The 24,140-nt window shown below is 40.4% G+C and overlaps 1 protein-coding gene across 3 annotated transcripts; it reads left to right on the forward strand.

The window, feature by feature from the left end:
• The first annotated feature begins 3 nt into the window (after positions 1 to 3).
• On the forward strand, positions 4 to 22,192 carry hpn (hepsin). Of its 3 annotated transcripts, XM_053611847.1 has the most exons (13): positions 4 to 208; positions 738 to 760; positions 7,830 to 7,931; positions 8,548 to 8,589; positions 8,683 to 8,812; positions 8,920 to 9,039; positions 9,678 to 9,718; positions 9,842 to 10,007; positions 10,949 to 11,145; positions 13,096 to 13,191; positions 14,007 to 14,149; positions 14,279 to 14,443; positions 18,675 to 22,192. In XM_053611847.1, exons 2-13 carry the CDS (start codon positions 742 to 744, stop codon positions 18,726 to 18,728), a joined length of 1,275 nt encoding a protein of 424 aa, XP_053467822.1. In that variant the 5' UTR covers positions 4 to 208; positions 738 to 741; the 3' UTR covers positions 18,729 to 22,192. The 3 variants fall into 3 exon arrangements, with proteins under 3 accessions (XP_053467822.1, XP_053467821.1, XP_053467823.1); XM_053611846.1 differs by lacking the exon at positions 18,675 to 22,192 and having other exon boundaries at positions 14,279 to 15,688; XM_053611848.1 differs by lacking the exons at positions 4 to 208; positions 738 to 760; positions 7,830 to 7,931; ... (5 more) ...; positions 10,949 to 11,145; positions 18,675 to 22,192 and adding an exon at positions 11,326 to 12,477 and having other exon boundaries at positions 14,279 to 15,688.
• The last annotated feature ends 1,948 nt before the right edge of the window (positions 22,193 to 24,140 follow it).

Consider the following 24,140-nt stretch of genomic DNA (forward strand, 5'->3'; position numbering starts at 1 on the left):
TAGGGGGGGGGAGAGAGAGAGAGAGAGGAACAACTTCTGTCCCGGTTGTCCAAGAAAAAGCTCCTTTTTTTTTACCGAAAAAAGAAAAGCGGTGTGACTCTGGGGACAAGTTAAATGTCAGCGTGGACGCGGTGAGGAAAAAATCAGTAGTTTCTTTGCTTATTTCTTCAGGACTTCAGAGAGAAAGACACCTGCTGCGAGGGAAAAGGTGAGAGCTTTTATTCCTGAACAAAGGCAGAGGGATATGAGAGGGAAAGGTAAAGATTTTCAGTGAAAAATAGAAAAGCCGCATGTTTTAGCGGCTCTTCATTAAAACTGCGACTTTACTAATAAATCAGTCGTTTGGGCCCTGACGCTTTTCTGAAGATTGCTATCAGTTGCTAGGCTAATAACATAAACAAAACACTGTTCTGAAATTCAACATGTGATCTGTTTAAATGTTTAAATCGTTCATGTTTGGACATTTATCCCGAAATACTGATAGAATGGAAATGTCGCAGATGTTTGGCCCGTGCGCTTGGATCTGGAACTCGGGTTGCCCTTTGGTTTATTTAACTTGCTTAACCCGTTTTTAGCTGCTGGAGTTTGATTGAAGTGATGAATAAATACATGATTATGTGAATTAAATGATAAATCAATTATTTGCAGGTGAATTGAGTTAAAGAGGGGAGATTTTTTGGGGGGGGGGGGGGGACGAGCCGCATCCTTTCACTTTTCTCCTCTTTTTCTTTCTGAAGGGAGATGACAGAGAAAAAGATCGGTGAGTCCCAGAACACACACACAAACACACACACACACACACACACACACACTCACTCACTCACGCGCACACACTCTCTCCCACACACACACAAACACACATACTCTCTCTCTCTCACACACACACATACACACACACACTCTCACACACTCACACACGCACACACTCTCTCTCTCACACACACAAACACACACTCTCTCTCACACACGCACACACACACTAGCATACATTCACTCATTCACGCACACACACACTCTCACACTCTCACACACACTCACACTCTTTGACACACACTCACACACTCTCTCTCTCCCACACACACACACACACACTAACACAAACACATACCGTGTTGGTATTTCTCTCTTATTTTGACAGCAGACATCTGTTAAACATTAATGAGGTTAGACTGAAGTGGATCGGACATGTTTTGTTCAGACTCTGTGTAATAGCTGGTTATTAGTACTGTAACAAGGTCAAAGGTCAATGCTGGCCTGTTTGTCCTCATGAAACAAGTGAGGGAAATAGCCTGTGTTGAGCATTTGTTCCCCCGAACGATGGAAATAACACTCGATGGCGATTCACTGCTGAGAGTACTGTTTCGGATGAACGTTACTCGGTCTGTTTATGGGAAGCATTTTACTCACTAAAGCCGGCTTTACCGTGTACGATTTTTCAGCGCAATTCTGTCGCACACATCCGAAAGGAATCTTTGGTCACGGTCCGAGATCGGCGGTCTTAGTACCATCTTCACGTAAACCGGACCTCGTCTAGACGTTCACACGCCTTGTTTTCCTGCTCAGCCTCTGAGGATGTTCCTGTTTCAGTTTCAACACCTTTACTGCTTTAAATAAATAGTCAAATCTGCGTATACCCATTTCGCCAGCGTTCGGCAGATTCGAGAGACCGTCAGCCAATAAGACGCGAGTAATTCCACGTGTGTATTTTGGTCTCACCGCCGTTCACTGAAGATATAACATTACGAGCGTCCTCGTTTACTGACGTCCAGTTACGCGGGGACGAAGCGCTCCGAGTGGAGAATTATTCAGGGATGAAGAAAATATCTTCGGGGAAAAAACGCGATTTATTTTTAAAAATGCATCTTTACTTCATATCGTTTTCTTATCAATAAATTCGTAACGCAAATAAATGTCGTTTTATTGCCAATGAATTTAAAATGGACTGCGTTATCAGAAAACAGTCATTAGAATACAGTAACGCGTTACACACAGCTCTGGTCATGTGACGTCATCACAACGCGCGCTCAGCCAAAGCCTACTTGGATTCACGCGCGTCGAACAGGAGTGCGGCTAATAGGTCTCGTTTACCAGCAAACATCGCCGTGAAAGACCTCGCAAAACAATTTCCTGCGATTGTGATTTCACCGATGCGAGTAGATTTCCCGCAAAAAAAACTTAAAAATCAAGCATTTATGTCGGCAACAATCAGAAAAAAACCCCTCTGCGTAATCCTGTCCGGAATGCTAATATAAAGATTTTCACTTCTCATGGGTAAAATGCTAGGTTTTACATTCAGCTTTCACGTTTACTCATCACGCAGATGTTTTGTTTTTATGCAGGATATAACGCAGCTGCAGGTTAGGAACAGTCGATGACTCGACATCTTGCCTTTGAGTAAGATTCCACGTTTTAGTTTTTTTCACTCATGGCGGTGGTTTGTTTTTTTGGACATTGTATCTCTTTATATTCGGCTCGGTTGCTGGTACATTGTAATAATCTCCAAGCGTGACGCAAATCGTCAGGAATTTGGCAGGGTGTGCTTTCTTTTGGTCCTCACGAACAACGCTTTCTCGCCTGGCTTTTCTTTTAACTAATCGCGTTCCGATATGCAAGATTTCGCAAGACTTGCGTTTACAGGGCTGGTTCTAGAACTGTTTATAAGAATGTTCTTAATATTAGGTGCGGGGTATTTCCGTACGTTTCCGTGTGCACTTACGGAGCAGACCTGTTCCTACTGTCCACTGAGAGGATAAAATATTCCTGTGAATGGATTTAAGGCACTTAGAGAGAAAAATGTGTATGTGTTGCTCTACAGAAATATATCAGTGTCCTGCATTAAGCGATGAGCTTTATATTTACAAAAACATCACGTTCTCTTACAGCTTGTGCTTCATGCTCGGTGTTCCTTCTGTTGCAAATCAGGCGATACACTGAAAAGACGAATGTCGAGAACTTTTCAAATACTGAAGAGAGGAGAAGTAAACGGAGCATCGCTAAGAAATGAGGGATAGTGTGTCCATCCATAAATGTGTGTGTGTGTGGGGGGGGGGGGCTTTTTCTAGTATGTCCTCTGTGTTGTGTTGTTTATCCACTGACAGAGTGCCAAGACATACGGGTCTGTCTGAGATCACATTCGTCAGCGTTAATTTTGCAGAACGGCGTTCCTTACCTTATGATGACGCAGTAAAACGAGAGGAAAAACTTTGTATGTGGAAAAAAAAAAAATTATCCCGATTTAAATATACAGCTAAGATCCTAAACAGTTCGCACTCACATGAGACATTTGTATAAACGTGATTCATCGCATGATTTGCATTCAAGTTCTCTTAACTGTCGCTATTTAACAAGACAGACCTCAGTGTTAATACAGCGCTATTTAACTAACACTTCGATAATGAGTAAACCAAATCGGAACGTATAATCGACGTCGGAATTAACCGGCGTACATACCAGCAGCGAATAACGAGTTCGTTCCCGTCGTCACTCGCGTTATAGCAGCTATAAACGGCCGTTCCGTCGCCAGGTTCTCTTTATTCTCTCTCTCGAGAAGTTAAAAAGACAAATAAACACAGTCGGTCACGTTACAAAGAAGAAGCGTGAACGCGTGCGTCCTGAAGATGTCGGAAAAGTTCGAGTTACAGGTTTACCTCCGGCTGTTACACAGCGCTGACACTGGAGACTCCTTCTATAAACGTTCAGTCATTTATTTTTTAAAAAGTTACACACGTTTTTAATTTGTTTATATGATGCATCCGCAGTACAAGTCCCTGTGAATGAGCAGTTGCTATAGAAACCATAGCGTATTAGAACAGACGTACACGGACTCAATTATCGCATGAATATTTTTACAAAATACAGAAGACTCAAGAGGATCAGTACATATTATACCTAGACAGGAAGCGTTTTATAAATATCCTGTAAACTCAGTATCCACCCAGATGTCAATTATATGCTTATAGCCGTTAAATCAAAGGCTGTAAGAGCATCTACGTGTGGCGCTACCAGTGCGCATTTCATTCAATCAGAGCGGACTCACCTCAGAGAAACGCAGCGATGAATGACAAAACTGTTACTACCAGACAAGTTTATTATCTCTGCCTTCTGAACTGAAACCTGACCTCAAAGGTGTGCCCATATCATCCGCTATAATCTGCCGAGTACAGCACAGCGTACATCTCACACACACACTGTACACTTAACAACCTCCTGCGTCGCTGACATCATGATCGAGGGTTACGCCGTGACTGAGTTAGCGCTGGTGCTGAGAAGTGTGTAATCGTTCTGTTAGAAATAATGGGTATTTATAATACAAATGCCACGTGTCTGTGATCTTGTGTGTCTCATAGAGACCATGGAACGAGTGGACTCCTCCACATAATAACATTAAGCCATTCAACTGGAAATGGAGCGCCGTCAGCACTCATGACTCACATCCGTGACTCACTGAGGACTCAGACACATGCAGTGTTGTGTACACCAGACTGAACACCTCTAAATAGCAGAGAGTGAATCTCTACAGATGTCACAGTTCAGCTTGATTTGATTTGATTCAACTTGATTCAATCAGCGTGCCACGTTCTATTGGATTCAGTTCGATTTGATTCACTTTGATTCGATTCAGTTTGATTCCAGGTTCCACGATTTGATTCGATTTGATTCAGTTTGATTCAATATAGTTGAATTTGATTTGATTCAATTCAGGGTGTCACAATGTAGTTCGATTCCGTTCGGTTTGGATTTGATTCGGTTTTGAATCGATTCAGTTCAATTCGATTTAGGGAGTCACAGCGTGGATTTGATTCGGCTCAGTTCAGTTTGATCCAAATCAGTTCTCCGGGGTCCCACAATGTTATTAGATTACATTGGATTCTATTCGATTCAGTTTAAGTTTTATTTCTGTAGCGAGAAATTAAACAATAAGAAAAAATTACCTGAGATACATAAATCAATAAAATATGGTAAAATGTTTAAAAAAAAAAAAGAAAGCGGAAGGCAAATAATAAGGAAAAGAATGTAAAGAGTGAAACAGTTTAAAACATATTAGTACTATCAGGCATTATGTCGCAATTTCTGTGTTCTATTGGGAAAATAGTGCTTTACGAAAGGCTTACAATGCAATTATTATATACCCCATGTGCTGTAGTAAGTATACAGTATATACTGACTATAGAAAGGTGTTATGGAATCGCTCGGTGAATCACTGTGTGACACTGAGGTAAAGATGGCAGATGTTTATGTCCGAATATCAACGACAGGAAAAAATAAATCATTAAATACAAAAAAAATGATTCGGAAACAACGATTCAGTTTGATTTGATTCAGTACAAATGAATCCTTGAATCAGTCCTTGTTGAATCTTTTTGCTTCGTTTCATTTAATGATCAAATCTCTTAATGAATCAAATGCGCTCAAATGCAATTGAAAAGATATTTAGTTTGTTCTGTGATCGTCTCGGTTTATGACGTCTCGTGATCACGCGAGAGAATCGACAGTGCATATATGCAGTCGATTTTTTTTCCATCCATTCTACCATACTCAGAACTCCACTCATGGCAGACACGGTTCATTAAAATGTATGAGATACTGTACTGCATATTTAGCTTCCGAGTCGGAGTTTGCCTTTAATTTAAAAAGCAGTCAGGTGTGGAAGTCTGAAGTGGGAAACCGGGAGCCGTGCGCAGAGCCAGATCACAGCATCAGGACTTTTTCAGGTGCGACACAAAAGTGCTGCTTGTTCCGTGGGTGAAATGGGTCAGACCGGGCCGCTGCCGGGCTTCGGATTCAGCACGGCCGGGACAGGCCAAGAAATGTTGTTTCATTTCCTTTATTTAAATCTCAGGGGAAGACAGCATGGATCGAGCTTTCATTTAAAGGAAATGTAGTACCAGTTAAATATATAAACTATTACTGTGTATACAGCTGAATTCAAAAGTTTGCACACCCTTCGCTTTACATCAAGGGTGTTCCTTGTTCCATGTGCTTTACATGTCCGGAAAATTATATACCGTTATGACGTGAAGACGTGATTTTATTTATTTTTTCATCATGTTAAAATGCCGCAATATAAAAAGGAACAGCACTTCTGGTCACGGTTTCAGGTTTGTGTGACAAAATATAAAATGACAAGCGTGCCGTTTCCTTCGATACTGATTTCTCCAAGGCCGTGCTGTGATTACTGGAAAACATCTCATTCAGATAGTGCTGTTATGAAACAGGAACACGTGAAATGCTCTGTTCGCCATATTGTGGTCTGGGTACTGTGGGGAAAGTAAGATGTTTCCTTGAAAACTCTCTTAATTACACTGTGGTGAGGGTTTATAAGTAATCAGCTATGAGATCTCGAAGAACTCTCTCAAAATCCCAGAGCATCCTCCGTGATGGGGTTCAGCATCCTCTCTTACACTGCCATGATATCCACTGCCACGTATTCTGATTATTTGGCGGTTCCGTCATACCATAGGGTCTCCAGCTGGGTGCCATCGTGTTGGATAGAAATGCTTTCAGTGGATTTTCTTAACAAGGTGTTTACATGCAACAGATTTCTGATTAAAACAGGCACATTCCAGGGGTCTGAACCAGAATATTGCGTTAATCTGAATCGGCCAATCGGATCGCAGTGTTTACATGACTAAATACTAATTATAACATTGCCAGATTCTGAGTAATATCAGAATATCGATGTGCATGTAAACGCAACCAATGACGGTCGCGCAGGTGATTTGAACTCTCTGAGTCGAACTGACTGAACCCAAAGGAAGCCCCGCCCCTTCCACCATCTCACACGCGCTTGTGGCTTTCGTGGCTCTCTCTCTTTCTGCCATGGAAAATAGAGAATGTTTTGAGTTCCCTGAAGTCAAACATTAGACACGTGTAAAGTTAACATCCGTTAACGATATTTATGAAGGAAATTTTCAGAAAACGGTCCCACTCGGTCAGAGCTCAGACGTGTTTGAGTAGCAGCCATGTTGACATTAGACAACCCATAATGCTAATTGCTGCTAATTTCATGACACCGTCCCCAACTCCCCTCACACCTGAAATGGCGGAAATCCTCGTTTGCTTTTTTCAGTTCAGGACGATTGAATCAGTTACTGTGATGTTTTAAAATGGTAGCACGTGAGCAGGTTAAAAATCCATATCTCACAAGCGTATCCAAAAACGTGATCTGTTAGTTGTGGTACTTTTTAACTTCATTCATTTCGTGGAAAAATGTCGAAATCGTAATATCTACAGACACGGTAATAGAGAAGGCATCAAAATAAGCCTTTAAAACAAAAGATATAAAAATAAACAGTGTGTATATCAGTACTAGTGCTGCGTGAAGCTCGCAGTGAACTACTGCGTGAGGATTTATATAGAATTGTAATAAAGTTTTTGGCACGCTTGTTGCACATGGTGCTTTATGTAACAGATCACCGGCTCATGGCCAGATCTGACGAATCCAGTCTTGGGACAGTGTGACACTCACTGTGTGTGAGTGTGTGAGTGTGTGTGTGTGTGTGTGTGTGTGTGGGGAGTAGGTTATGGCACTGGTATTAAATCCCCAGTTTACTTTGTGTCCATGGACGTGCTGACTTTGGACTATTGATCTCATTCTTCTCTCATCTTTATACACGCCAGTCGTCGTGTTTCGTTTTGTCTCGCTCTTCGACAAAATAGTTTCTCGTGTAATATTATAGAGCGATACAGTAACTAACAACAACAAGTCATGTTACAATATTATGATCATATAATATTATACAGGACAGAAAGGACGCTCCAGTGAGATCTCGGATGTTTTCTGTGTGTTTGGATCATCCTGAACGTGGCTCTTGTGTTGTGTCGGACAGGAGCACCAGGGATGGCCCTGTGTAGCCGGTGGCGAGCCGCTGTCGCTGTGGGCGTGACCGCCGTGGTCCTGGCGGGTCTGGGAGCCGCAATCTGGGCCCTGGGTGAGTCCTGCTGCTGCGATCTCTGTTATAGTACAATAACAAGACACGGAGTTACTGTTCCCACCCAGGTTTAGAGGTTTTTTTTTTTACTATAACATCACATCCTGAAGTCCTCTTATACCACAGACATTTGCCAAAGAAAAACCGGAACACAGCGCTGACACTGGAGACTCCTTCCATACACGTTAAATAAACACCATATCAACGATTTTATATACATGACAAATTAACATGGGAAAGAAAAAAAATCAGCAGCGCAGGAAAGAAAGAAAGGGTGCGTTTAACGCGAAATAAACACTGTAATATGTACCATGAGATGTCATTTTGAGGTAAATCACCAAGAAAGGACAGTATATACATTAAGTATTAATTCAGAGAGTTTTGTCCATCGTTTATAAAAAAATAAAAGGAGAAATTGGTACAGCATTAGTCATTAGAGCTAGTAATAAATAAAGTAATAAGAACATTTTAAAAGCGTATCAGTACGTTATTATATCATGTGATATATGATATCATTGTCGTTATATTATCTATATCATATCGTGTCAGATTGCTCGGCCTTAATGCTCACATATTCCATAACAAACAAGACCCCGGCTGTGTGTTTGTTTTACAGCTACATACATAAAGACCGCGGAAGACACAGGTTTATATGACGGTAAGATGATATCAGAAGGACATTTTATTCCTGAAGGAACAGAAGTTATAAGCATGTCTGATATCTCGTACATTTATTCCTCTCTCGCTACAGTGCAGGTGAGCGTTGCGGACCAGAGACTACGGGTGTTTGACTCCGCCCAGCGGCGGTGGAGACACGTCTGCTCGTCCGGCGCCAATCAGCTGCTCGCCGCCATCAGCTGTGAAGAGATGGGCTTCGTCAGGTGACCGGAGGAGAAAACATTACGGGAGCAAATAGAGAGAAAGAACGACGTAGCAGAAAATGGACAAAAAATCATCTCTGGGTTGTTGTTTTTTTTTTCTTTTTCAGGGCAATAAATTTCTCCGTCACGTGTGCTCCCGACAGCAGCAGCAGCGGCCACGAGTTCTTCTGCGTCAAAGAGAGCGAGTTAACCTACGGCAAGAAGATCGGCACAGCACTGTATCCGTGGTGAGACTGCACCAGGGCTGGGCGATGTGACCATAATATCGATATCGTGATCAGTTCCACCACGATACAGTTTGATGAGCTATCGCACATGTTCGGAATCATTTTAATTTTATTGCATTATCTTTATTTGATATTTTCTCATTTTGCATAGAATTGTTACAGATTAACATTTTAACATCTTTTTTTACTTCTTCGGTCTTTAAAATTTTTGAACTGTTAAATAAAAGTATCCTTAAACTTCACTATTTTTTATTAATGCTGAAGCGTTTTGACAGGTTAAAAAAAAATTCCTTCCTTGTTTACAGTATTAAATAATTCAGGGTTTTGTTTTTTAAGACCCTAAATACAATTTTCATTCAAAGCTCATTGGTTTTCCATTTATTTTTATTTATTTATTTATTTTATTTTATTTATTTATTTTACGAGACACGATTGTTTTGCTGGAAGGTTCTTAGCCAATCTAAATATCACGATACACATCCTGGTATTCATCAAAATGAAAAACAAACGACTAAACGAATCCCTTCTCCTGAATGAATCGCTGAGTAAAAGATTCAAATCATTTCATTGTACTGAACCGAAATGATTCGAATCATTTAGAAGAATCAGTTTGGAATGACGACCTGTGTGTGTTTCAGTCACTGCGAAAAAGGACAGATTGTTCAAGTGCTTTGTCAAGGTACGATCCCATTATGTACACTATACAGAGTATATGGTCTAACATCACATATATAGGGTATAAAAACGCACACTTTGGACAGTGTAAGTGAGCGTCTCAGGGTTTTGCCGTGTCGGTGTGTAGATTGCGGGCGGCGTATGCTTCCTGAGGAGCGGATCGTGGGAGGTGTGGATACGCGACAGGGCTCGTGGCCGTGGCAGGTCAGTCTGCAGTATGACGGAGTTCACCAGTGTGGAGGATCCATCATCTCGGACCGCTGGATTGTCAGTGCTGCACACTGCTTCCCTGAGTGAGACACACACACACACACACACACACGCTTTAAACCATAAGGAATAAACCCCTATGTGTTGTGCTGTTAGAGTAAAATAATCACCAACGTGGAGTTACTCTTACGACCCTGAACTGATTATTTTCCTATAACGGCATATCCCCGGTGTTTTTTCCTCTTATACCACAGCAATTCATCAACAATTACAATGTTTTATTAATTAAATAACGCACATTTTATCCGTTTATAGTTACATTTAACGTCGTGCAGTTAGTTCCTGTTGTCAGTTACGTTATAGCAGCTGTAAACAGTCCTTCCCTCACCTGCCCTCTCTGTATTCTCTCTCTTCAAGTTAACAAAACGGAACAAAACAAAACAAAAAAAACCCCCACAGCTCGGCGTGTTCCTGAGAAACCGTAAACTCCTCTGTCCTGAAAACGTACAGCTTTCATAAACCGTTTATAAACGTTAAACACTTTCTATCCGTTTACGTGGCGCATTTTGTTGAATGAGCTGTTACTATAGAAACGACAACATATTACCTTTACCATTATTAATATAAACCTGTGATTTGCAGCTGCACTACCGTCAGAGCCGACCAATCAGAATCCAGAACGCACCAGTGCTACTGTATGGTGTGATATATTTTATTTCCCGTGATAGAAAGTTCATGTTTGCTGTCTTCTTGTTAACTCTAGTTGGCATTATCATGAGATAATAACTAACCTTGTTTTCCAGAGATATATATATATATATATATATATATATATATATATATATATATATATATATATATATATATATATTTATATATATATATGTTTTTTTTTCTTCTTTTTCTTAGAGCTAATGAATGATTTCCCGAGAGAACGATGTCATCGTGCTGTTTGGGGTTTCTGTGGTCTGTGGTTTGTTTGTTTTCTGAAGCCCACTAATAATTTGCGTTTGCGTATAACCAGGAGATATCGTCACGTGTCGAGGTGGAGGGTTCTGATGGGTTCCATCTACAACACGCCCATCCATAAGAACGTGGTGACCGCTGAGGTGAAGACGGTGGTTTATCACAGCAGTTACCTGCCCTTCGTCGACGCTAACATCGACGACAACAGCCGTGATATCGCCGTGCTTTCTCTCACGAAGCCTCTGCAGTTCACTGGTGAGTCGTTAACTCAAGTCATAAAGCACACACATCGCATCTGTACTGCATCACAAGGGTGTTTTATATATATATATATATATATATAAATATATGTATGTATGTGTGTGTGTGTGTGTGTGTAATATTGCTAGTTATACCACAGAGATGTCAAATTCTGGATTGTGATTGGTCAGAAGGGAAGGTGCTGGTTAATTTTCTGTAACAGCAGCTCTGACAGTAGCGCAGCTGCAAATAATATAAAAAGGTTTATATTAATAATTATGCGCTCGTTCTACTACGTTATTGTTTCTATAGTAACAGCTCATTCACGGGGATTTAAACTGCTTAAAAAATGGGCATAAGCGTTGATATGGGGAAGTTTTCTGTAAGGAGATTTACAGAAGGAGTCTCCAGTGTCAGCGCTCATGAAGGTGTTTGCCGATTAGATACATATAAAAAACGACTATAAGTTAAATATAACTTTAAAAATATACAATCAGTTGTGTTATTATTATCATATGCACGGTTATTTCCTCGTTTATTAGAAAATGAGGAAATGTTTATGTGCAGAACACGTGCACGGGTCTTCTTTCTTTCTTTCTCTTCATAGTTAGTGTTTTGTGTTTGCGGAGTTTCACAGTGACTAGAAGGCTGCGCTTGATTCTGAGGAAACGCTGCAGTGTCGTAGGCTGTAGTTCCTCCCTCCGGTTTCAGATTGCCAGGAAGTGCGGAGAACAAAGCTGCCCTGTTTTCTGCAGAGCTCCGAGGCCTGAACAAAAGACAATACTATCAGAAAAAGTCTGGAATCACGAAGCAGGAATTTGTAAAATGTTCGCCGCGGTACATTTTAGGTGAAATGACGAGGCAGTTTCACGCTCTTGTACTCGAATGCTCGGGACCCGGTGTAAATTCATAGCGGAATTGCAGAATAATGGCACATAAATGTACACCTGCTCCAAGCTGGATGTTTTTTAGAGTTCAGCAGAGCACCGTATCTGAGCCCGGAGCTCCTGAAAACTGTGTCGTATAACGCAGAACCCGATTGGCGACAGCTGCAAAGGGAATATCGATCAGAGCCTTCGTTTTATCGGGCATCTCGGTTTATCGGTGAATCTGTCTGGAGCTGTTGAACCACTGTGAATGCAGACGTTTGTTCCACCTGAACGTCAGATTTCACTAATGAGCTCCTCCACGAAGACGTCAACCTAATTAGTGCAGTCGAGTGAAACCACAGATCCTCGATCAGTTCCCGTCTAACACGAACGAAATCTTTTGCACGTGTGTGTCACACAGTACTGAACACTTATTCAGCGGACCTCAGTCTTCTTTAAAAAACAATTGCTAACAAGGGTATGCTAGGCTTATTTCACAGAGAAATTATTAAATGTACTTAATCCTAGCTAGAATCAGCTAACTACAGTGCCCTCCACTAATATCGGCACCCTCCGTAAAAATTCATAGGGGTGCCAATAATTGTTGCAAACCTATATTTAACAAAGATATATTTTTTTTGTTGATAAATCTGTGTTGTGTTTGCGATTGTTTGAGTATTTTTATGAATTTTTTAAACAAAGGATCAAAACGTTAAACGATAAAGATGAATTTTCACAGCCTTCTTTGCTCATATTTACCAAGGGTGCCAATATTATCGGAGGACGCTGTAACTAGCCAAGCCTGCGCCCTAGATTAGATTTGAAAAAATTTCCAAAGATTTTCTATTTCAGTTTTTTTTTTTTTTGTAAACCTTTTACTATAGTTTTAAAGTATCTAAATATCTAAATAGTACTACGTTATATAAAATGTATTTGAAAGGATAATTATTTATGAATTGCTCAATAATTAATCGTTAAGTTCCAATAAATTAACTGCTTATTACTTGGCCTTCAATTAAAATGTTATTAAGTGGACACTTTATTGGTGTATTTCACTCCATATCTTCATACACTTTATCTCTCCTGCTTGCCGTAGACTACATCCAGCCCGTGTGTTTGCCCACCTACGGTCAGCGGCTGATTGATGGTCAGGTTGGCACGGTGACAGGCTGGGGAAACGTCGAGTATTACGGTCAGTCAACAACAAAATATGCTTTAAAAAAGAAGTTTAGTTCAACTTTTTAAGAAAAAAAAAATCCACAATTTTCAGGTTTCTGTTGACAAATTTTCTTGCCCAGAAATTAGCCCCGCCCCCTTTTTTGTTTGTTTGTTTGTTTGTTTGTTTGTTTGTTTTTTCCTTAAAACTCGATTCACAAGTAGTTTCAATTCTCAACAAATTTGAAGTAGCCGTTGCAGTTTGCCCCACAGGCCGTTTTAGAGGCCTTAAAACTGACCAACCGCTCCTTTAAGTTGCTAAGAGAAGGCAGTAAGACACTACATTTACATATTAACTGTAATGCATAACTATATTTCTGCATTGTTCGGGCTATGAGTGAACCTCTCTAGTGAGCTTTAAATATTCGACCAGTTTCTGGCTAACTCTGTCATGTTAGATTTATATTGACATTTTTCTGGCCCAGAAATGAGCTTAACAGTCTTGCGCTGCTCTGACAATTTCTTAAAAGTCCAGCTCTCACAAGGCATACATCGTTTTAACATAGGAGATGAGGAAAATGAAAAGAAAAGTGAGTGGCAGTTGCAGTTTCGGTCAGAGACAATTTAAGAGCCGTCTAAAAATTACAAGCTGCCCCTTTAAGATGTAAGTACCTTGATTCTATAGTAATACCAAGGATTTTGCGTATGGTTTCACCCGTACTGTGGCTCATTGGTGTTTCTCAACCCTTCTCCCCAGTGCGTTTCATTTCTGCTGATCTTCACGTCCTAAACGAAACATTCTCCGTTATATTCCATTATATTATGCCCTTTTTCTTCTTCTCTCCTTCTCAGGCACACAGGCGGTCATCCTCCAGGAGGCCCACATTCCCATAATCAGTGATGCTGTCTGTAACGCCCCTGATTACTACGACAACCAGGTCACCACCACCATGTTCTGTGCCGGTTATGAGAAAGGAGGAACCGATTCCTGTCAGGTAACTGATAATGATCACCAGAGCACTCTCAGGACACAAGATGGCGCCATTTAGCCATCATGCCGCATTAAGATACTGGGAGACGCCATAGTGTTTTACAATCACTCCTTGTTTACATGTTTACTTTAGGGAGACAGCGGTGGTCCCTTCGTAGCAGCCGACTGTCTGTCGAAGACGAGCCGCTACAGGCTGCTGGGCGTGGTCAGCTGGGGGACGGGCTGCGCCATGGCAAAGAAACCCGGCGTCTACACCCGAGTGTCCCGCTTCCTGCCCTGGATATCCAGTGCCATGAGGGTGAGCGGAACATCTAACACACACACCAATCGTCCACCACACACACACCAATCATCCACCACACACACACCTATCATCCACCACACACACCTATCATCCCACACACACACACCAATCGTCCACCACACACACACACACACACACACACACACACACCTGTCATCCACCACACACACACCTATCATCCACCACACACACCTATCATCCCACACACACACACCAATTGTCCACCACACACACACCTATCATCCACCACACACACACCAATCATCCACCACACACACACCAATCATCCCACACACACACACCAATCCTCCACCATACACACACCAATCATCCACCACACACACACACACACACCAGTCATCCAACACACACACACACACACCAATCATCCACCACACACACACCAATCATCCCACACACACACACCAATCCTCCACCATACACACACCAATCATCCACCACACACATACACACACACCTATCATCCACCACACACACACCTATCATCCACCACACACACACCTATCATCCACCACACACACCTATCATCCCACACACACACACCAATCGTCCACCACACACACACCAATCATCCCACACACACACACCAATCCTCCACCATACACACACCAATCATCCACCACACACACACACACACACCAGTCATCCAACACACATACACACACACCAATCATTCACCACACACACACCAATCATCCCACACACACACACACCAATCATGCCACACACACACACCAATCATCCCACACACACACACACCAATCGTCCACACACACACCAATCATCCCACACACACACACACCAATCATCCCACACACCACAAATCCAACACACACACACACACACCAGTCGTCCTCTCACCAGACTCTCTGTTTTAATAAGACACAAAAGTTAATAAGACAAAAAGAAGAAAGTTTGTCATGTTACCAAGAATCCACACAGAATCTGTCCTGATGACGCTTCCGTAAAAGTTACATTGCAGAAAACGCCACCGTATCGATGATTACACACATTTTAAACATAGGTTTTAGCATCTGCTGTACAACTCCCTGTGAATGAGCTGTTACTATAGAAACGATACCGTATCAGAACGAGCGCATTAATATTAATAGAAACCTGTCGTTTGCAGCTGCGCTACTGTCAGAGCTGCTGTTATAGACAACACAGAGCTCCTTATCACTATCACACATTTCTCTTCTATTGACCTTTATAGAGGACTTCTTTATTCACTGTGTATTTCTAAAAAAACAGAGAGAGAGAGAGAGAGAGAGAGAGAGAGAGAGAACACTAACCTCACTTATGGGTGCGGCCCAAAATTGAGTCAGAGTGTTCCACGTTCAGGTCACGTACAGTTCAGATGTTTCCAGCTTTTGCACTCAGCTCTACAGGCGAATCTCAGCACGGCAGAGGAACAGTCAGAGACACTGTACGGTCACGGTATTTGTTTTGTTTTTGGTTTGTTCCAGGAAGATTTCTAAACGCGACAGAAACACTCTTTTCTTCTCTGTTCACGGCTTTTTAGGAGTGTCCGTCAGAAAACAAATAATAAAGCAGATTTAATGATTTATACACACTAATTTCTATCAGATCCACTTTGTTGGCGTACGTATAACAAATTGTAGCCCATGAGATGCTCTGCACAATGTATTGGCACCCCTCTACCCTGTGTGTCAAAGAAAAGGGATAACCCCTGAACAGATATGCTTTCAGTGGGATTTGCATTTTCATTAATGCAGAGGTTCTCAAGCTTTTGTAACTAAAGCCTCCCCTTCATGTGGCACGCCCCAACCCCCCCAACCCCCACCCCCCACTATTATGTTTTCTATATAAAATCTGTCTCTCTCTCTCTCTCTCTCTCTATATATATATATATAATCTGTTTTTGATAGATAGATAGGTAGATTCTTTTTGCTTTGATACTTTTTTAATTACTTTTCATAACGTTAACAATTTTTTAAAATCACTTTGATGACTTTTATAAAACTATATAACGGACAGGTATGGAACATGAATGATATGATATGTTTCTGAACACTATGACTACTCTGAACAAGAGAACTAGGTTGTAATAACCTGGACTATTTTAAATATAAAACATGTTGCATTCCATTCGTCTCGTATTCTAAAAAACATTCACATAAGAATGATGTAAATTGGGAGGAAGGGCGCGTCTCGTTATCCATGACGTTGTTAAATCTCCGGCTCTCGGCCCCTCACTGAACAGAGCAGACGCAGAGAGAGGGGAGGTTGTAGGACAGAACTGGTGACATTTGGAAAGTTGCTAAGGTTGTCCAAAAAGTAGCTAGATTTGTCGCTAGGCGTTTTTTTTTTTGAAAAAAAAAGTTGCTAAATGGGTCTTAAAAGTCGCTAAATTGGCAACACTGGTCTAGATAAAAGGCAGGCTAAGCTCCGCCTCTCCCCAGCAGAAAGAAAATACAGACTCTTTTTTTCTTTCTTTTATTGAAAAGCGATAAAATACACCTAGTACCCAAATGATGCCCTGTCTGTGTTTTGTTCTTTTTGCGCCCCCCCTTCCAATCTCTCCCCCCTGGTTGAGAAACACTGCAGTAATGGATGGGGTGGTGGGGTGCCAATATTTTGTACAGCCATGAACAGACCACAGTCAGTAATTATGCACCTGCAAAGTGATCCGTATGGTATGTGGAGCTCATAAAAAACTATTATATATTATAATATTGTAGTTACTCAGTTATAATATAATTATCGCTCTCTCTCTCTTGGTCATTTATTTATTGAGGATCCAATATTACATATCTGTGAGGGGCAAAAGTATGTGAACCTTCGCTTTCAGTATGTGGTGTGACCCTCTTGTGCAGTAATAACCGCAGATTAACGTTTGGGGTGACTGTTGATCAGTCCTGCACGTCGGCTTGGAGGAGTTCTATCCCGTTCCTCAGTACAGAACAGCTTCAACTCTGGGATGTTGGTGGGTTTCCTCACATGAACTGCTCGCTTCAGGTTCTTCCACAACATTTCTACTAGATTAAGGTCAGGACTTTGACTCCAGAACATTCACTTTATTCTTCTTTAACCGTTCTTTGGTAGACCGACTCGTGTGTTTAGGGTCGTTGTCTTGCTGCATGACCCACTTTCTCTTCAGATTCAGATCACAGACAGACGTCCTGATATTTTCCTTTAGAATTCGCTGATATAATTCAGAATTCATTGTTCCATCAGTGATGGCGAGCAATGCAGCAAAACTGGCCCAAACCATGATACCACCACCACCATGTTTCACAGATAGTATAAGGTTATTATGCTTGAATGCAGTGTTTTCCTTTCTCCAAACACTCCAAGTTCTATTTTGGTCTCATCCATCAACAAAACATTATTCCACTAGCCTTCTGGTAGTCCTAGAGGTAGTCCTAACTGCTAATCCTAGAGGTTCACCTACTTTTGTCACTCACAGATATGTAATATTGGATAATTTTCCTCAATAAATAAATGACCAAGTATAATGTTTTTGTCTTATTTATTTAATTGGGTTCTCTTTGTTTACTTTTAGGACTTTTTAGGTCATATTTATGCAGATATATATATATATATATATATATATATATATATAGTGTGTGTGTGTGTGTAAAATGGTGTACTATTTAAATTGAAATCTATTTTAAAAATATTAAATAAATGAATACATAAATTACAATTGTAATTCTTTAGTCATTCCTTTTGAGATGTTCATTAAATATAATTCACTTGATACGAATTAGGAATGAATATTTATTGTCCTGTATATTACACCTTTTACACCTTTTATACTACAACTGTTCCCCGGCCCCGCCCCCTCACCTTCCCAAGCACAATAAAAAACGAGTCTTGCAAACTTTGCTAAGAACACAGGGAAATCAGGGACTATATATAAACACACACCGACTGCACTGACGTAAATAACAAAGCGCAGGTGCAAACGATGACGAGGGGGGCGCACGAACGGAGGGGCGGAGCCTGAGCAGGATCGTGGAAGAACCGTGGTTTCACTCAGTGTTTATACAAATGATCTCCACGATGTACGACATTTTGGTATTTTATAATCAAATATGAAAGGAACACCCATGATGCATTTTGGGAGCTTTGACGTGCACTAAAGGATGACAAACCTTATTATTATTATTATTATTATTATTATTATTATTATTACAGAATTGAATTCTGCTCATGTATGTTTACGTGTGTGTTTTAGACTTATGAAAATTCCCCCGGAGTCCATAAAATGGCTCGTGCAGCCACAGCGTAGGCCACCCGAGACCTAAAGCTGTCGGAAAAGACCAAGATCAGGTCTGCGATGGACGTCACAAAGTCCCCAAGACCAAAACAGTCGATCACAAAGAAGCCAAGTGTCCTGTCGTCTCGCCATAGCTCATGTTAAACAGCGGCTGTAATTCTGTAATTATAAAATGACACAGTATAGAGGAGGGATATACAGAAAAGTCTAATGCAGGGTTCATAGGGTGGGTTTTATTCAAACTTTACACACTCACAGAAAAAAAGGTACTGAAATGTACATTTGTAGAGGTGCTAGCATCGCTCAGTCGAATTTTACCACACACACACACACACACACACACAAAAAAAAACCCTGACGTGCATCGGCATGCATAAACACGTTTATTTTACGCCATTTTTACAAAATGATAACAAGTACATGCTCATGTGTTAATGCAATTAATAATCAGTTGCAGTGGAATATATTTATACACGATTTTCTTTTTCGTAGATGCATCAGCATAAAGGCTTTAACAGAAAAAAATCAAAAATTATTCACCCTTTTTAATTCAGTTCAGTTGCATAGATTAAACGGATTTGAACAACGTTGCCACAAAGCGGCTTTACAGAAATCCGCTTTTTATTACTGAGACAAACATAATCAAAACAACTCGTTGGCCCGAATACGAACAAAACAAAACCAAGAAAAATTATATTAAAAAAGAAAATGATCATAAACTACATTATGAAAGAAAACTATATATATTTTTAAAAATAATAGCACTCTTCTTTTATAACTGTTCTACCGGTTCGTCAGTGTAGACATGCAGCCTACGCTGTCAGGTCAAAGTTCAGATAAAGTTTGCGCAGAGGGTTTAAAAACGTCGTTTTCTTGTCTAAAAACATTGCATGCGGGTAAACCATAAATGTTGGCACCTCTGCTTTTGCTTGCTGCTCAAGGGTACCATTAGTATAAATCTCACATCTGTAAATGTGAAAATAGTTTACTTTTAAAAAACGATTTCATTATCGCATAGATAATTTCAACGCTTTTAAACGAAAGCTCTAAAGAAACAGACTAAAGGACCCCCAGTGACGAGGCATAGTTACAGTAAGTACCTTTTTGTTCCTAAAAGTTTGATGAAAGAATCAGGGTTTATTTTATTTTTATATATTTTTTTTGGATTGTTTTAGTATCTGTTTTTATGCAGGTTTTAATCCATGTGCACTAGGCTTGTGCGATATCGATTTCCCCCGTTTTAAATTCCTTTTAATATATGATAGATAAAAACAGTCAGGAAAGCGAGTATTTCCACCATTTCAGGTTTGAGTATGGGACGGCGTACTGTGATATCATAAACTGTGTGGTCAGGAACTGCGTACCGGCAGTGGCAGTTACAAAAGCCCGGCTGGATGGTGGAGTTGGGGTAAGTGGGCGAGGCTTCCAGGCGGTGTCAGTTCCGATATTAAATTGCGGCGCTGGCAGGTCTGGTAATGTAATGTAATCAGAGTAGACGTCACTGGATGTCAGGGTAGTGTAATATCGTGTAGAGACGATTAAATCACTATATCGCACAAGCCTAATGTACAGTCATTTGTTACTGACTCGATTTAATGAAGCAACTTTGAAGACGTCTATATAGAAAGGTTTACATCATTGTTATGCTGTAGTGGGCTGTAATGCTGGATGAAATGTTCTAAAGAATAAGATCATAGAGCTTTTACAAGCCGTGGCTTGCACATAGTAAAAGACGTACGCATAAATACGTATTTGAGGTAAAACGCATTATTAAGTCCATTAAATCCACACACGATGAAGTAAAGTGTGGTTTTTCTGAACATTTCGCTGTTTTGGTAATCATTCTGGACCTAAAACGATTGGCTATAGTGTTCATATCACAAACGGAACGAAAACAAAAAAACATTAATATACAGCGTGCTCCATTAATATTGGCACCCTTGGTAAATATGAGCAAAGAAAGCTGTGAAAAATTGTCTTTATTGGTTAACCTTTTGATTTTATGTTCAGAACGGTCACAGAAATACTCCGCTCTCATGGATATCAAACAATTACAAGCACAACACAGGTTTATCAATAAAAAATATATTTGTTAAACATAGGTGTGCAACAATTATTGGCACCCTTTCTTCTCCTGTAATGCCTGATGAGGTTGGAGAATACACGGTGAGGGAACTGAAATCCGGGATCTGGTAACTTCTGCAGTTCTCCAGCTGTGATCCTTGGAGATGTTTTATCCACTCGAACCGTCCTCTTCACAGTGCGTTGAGACGATATAGACACACGTCCAATTCCAGGTCGATTCATAACATTTCCAGTGGACTGGAACTTCTTAATTATTGCCCTGATGGTGGAAATGGGCGTTTTCAGTGCTTGTGCTATTTTCTTATAGCCACGCCCCATTGTGTGAAGCTCAACAACCTTTTGCCGCACATCACAGCTATATTCCTCGCTCTTACCCATCGCTATGAATGACTAAGGGAATTTCGCCTATGTGTTACCTCATATTTATACCCCTGTGAAACAGGAAGTCATGGTCGAACAATTTCCTGTTCCTACTCACCCATGTGTACTTAAAAAAAAATTACAATATCAATGGGAATACACTTCAACTATATTTTTCTCATATGAATTCATAGGGGTGCCGATAATTGTCGCACGCCTACATTTAACAAAGATAATTTTTTTGATAAACCTGTGTCGTTTGCGATTGTTTGATATCCGTTAGAGCAGAGTATTTTTGTGAACAATAAAGACAATTTTTCACAGCCTTCTTTGCTCATATTTACCAAGGGTGCCAATATTAGTGGCGGGCACTGCATTCTGTGTTCCTCTTCTTTTATTATTATTATTATTATTATTATTATTATTATTATTATTATTGTTTTCTTTTCTTTTTTTAACGGCTGTGGAAGAGCAGTAATATAAACCAAAGACTGCTTTATTTAGCCGCAGTAGTATTAAAGTGGCAGTCAGTATTTTTGCTTGTTACGTGTGTTTATTGTTGTAAATACGCAGTAAAAATCTTCTCCTATGCAATGAAATGTTTAATTGTTATTACGTTTGTATTGTAAGTTGCCACACTGTAATTGAGCTGTTCCGGTATAACGCACTGTTTTACAGTTAGCTATTTAATCTAATTTAAAGCTAAATTTACAAAAGGAAATAAAGTAAAGTGTAGAATACTCAGCCGGAGTTTTATATTTAAGGTGGCCTGATGTAAAACATTATTACCGTTATTTTGTTAGACGTATGATAAGGATTACACGTCGGTCATCATAATGTTTATTCATGTGCACTTTCTTTCCTTTATGTCCATAAGCGTTCAGTAATTGATGTGAATATTTGTACATGACTGAAATTCAGACTGCTTACCTCTTTAATGATGTTTAAGTTTAGCGTAATGTATGTTTTTTTGGTCGTTTTCACTGTAAATGTTACAACCTTGGGCATTGAAATAAAGTCTTAATTTTAAATACTCTGTTCCATGGTTCTACATGGAACCTTTAATGGTTCCCTGAGAAGTGCAAGCCTTAAGGGTTCTGAAGGTTCTCTATCGGAAAGCATTCCAATTACAGCTCTTTTTTTTTTTTTGGAAGCAAAGATGATCCAATGAAATTTTAAAGAACCTTTAAAGAACTCTTTCAGGTTATAATCTTCCCTATCCTTGCCTTTCTGACTTGTTTTAGGGTTCTACGTAGAAATTTTAAAGGTTCCCTGATAAGGACGATAGAAAAAGCCTTCAGGGTTCAAAATTTTCCAATATTTGTCCCTAATTTGTTCCCCAACATAGAATCGTTAAGGATTCCCTCAGAATGACAAAATAAAGAAACCTCAAGGGTTCTCCAGGGGTTCTTTAAAGGTTCATTCGATAAGTAAGGATTCTTAGCTTCTGGAAAGGGTTCCACTTGAAACTTGCATAGAATCTTTAAGGGTTGCCCTGATAAGGACAACGTTCTACAAGTGTATTTTTAGAGGAAATCTGAAATTGTTCAATTCACACGACCTACACAGACACGTTCTCTGAACTGTTTTAGGTGCCGGACATCGCGAAGTCTTTATAAGGACGATAAGGATACGGTGGCATTAATGTGCATATTAAAAGAAGTGGATTAAATCTGAGAGCTTTATGTAAGGACAATCTTTGACCCATAGACGGCGTACGGTATGTAATTATTCCCGTCTTTCTCTTCAGCATCCTTTCATTCACACTGATACATATTGAATGTGTTTCCTTGTTCATAACCTGGACGGCCTGATTCCAGGATTCCCTCACAATGTTAAAAGTGTGTGTTGAGCATCTAGATGAAAACGTGTCTCCTTTCCTTGAAATCCATGTAAAATTTTTTGCCTACTTTGTAAGTAAAATGACTCGAAGACATGAAAATCCCGAAGGGGGGAAACACGGAAAACCAGCACTAACCTACAAAAGGGAGTTTAAAGGAACACCCAGGACACACTCCTGTAAAGACTGGAGCGTGATATGCGCCTGCTCGTCCTGTTCGAGGAAGTTTTCTCAGATGCCGTACTTGCAAATGAGAAGTTCAGTTTTAATTTGCTTGCCACTCTGCGTGCTCGGGGAGAGTGAGTGCTGACCGAGGTGCCGTGTACCCGCTCCTGGACTGTGGTTCAGCAGAGAAGGATTTTTCTATTTTAGTTTCAGTAGCACTTTTGGACTATAATACGCACTCAGAGTTTCTGCAGAGAAAAGGAAGGATGGTAACGTCAAGAAAGATGTTGTTAAGCCTGATGTGGCTTTTCATCTGCATCGTCCTGCAGTCTGTTCCACCTGCACAAGGTATGATTAAAGTTTTACATTTCACCACATCATTTGAGTGAGTTACAGCTTTTAACCTACTGATTTTGGTTTTGTGGGAATGTTGACGTGTTTCTTCTTTTTTTTGTTTATCCGGGATGCTACAGAACATGTGGATGGACAGGAACGCTATGAATGGAAATGACCTACATAAGTTAGATGTGATATGATGATGTTGAAAATGTTGACGCTTCTGCACAAATCCTACCTCGATCGTGCGTCCCGCTCACGTGTCAGGGTTCCGTGACTTGTGGAATGCTCGGATTCGAGAAATATGCATTTTTCACATTCGACCATGTGGAATTTAGCGTCTCGAATTTTTTTTTCCAAACTTTTTCGCGTCAGCGAAGTTCATTTAATGATGTAAAACGTTCATAGAGTACGTACTTTTTGTATAAGAATGTAAGTAAAGGATGTTTTGTGCTGCAAAAACAATACAAGATTTCAGTCGTCAGCTTGGGTGTGTACCGGGGGAAAGTTTTGTTTATGAGGAACGAAGATTAGAATAGTCAAAAAATTACGCATTTCTTAGTCAAATGAGTGAAAGGCACTGACACAACATCCAGCGCAGGGTTCTGGGGGGGGAAAAGCATAAAAATCATTCTTTT

Source organism: Ictalurus furcatus, chromosome 23 (genome assembly GCF_023375685.1).
Source record: "Ictalurus furcatus strain D&B chromosome 23, Billie_1.0, whole genome shotgun sequence".
Classification (NCBI taxonomy): Eukaryota; Metazoa; Chordata; class Actinopteri; order Siluriformes; family Ictaluridae; genus Ictalurus; species Ictalurus furcatus.

Excerpts from the sequence above, each read along its gene's own strand:
- hpn (XM_053611846.1), top strand. Across the intron at positions 7,932-8,547 it reads AGCCGCAATCTGGGCCCTGG|CTACATACATAAAGACCGCG; the intron begins GTGAGTCCTGCT and ends TTTGTTTTACAG. Across the intron at positions 9,040-9,677 it reads GGCACAGCACTGTATCCGTG|TCACTGCGAAAAAGGACAGA; the intron begins GTGAGACTGCAC and ends TGTGTGTTTCAG.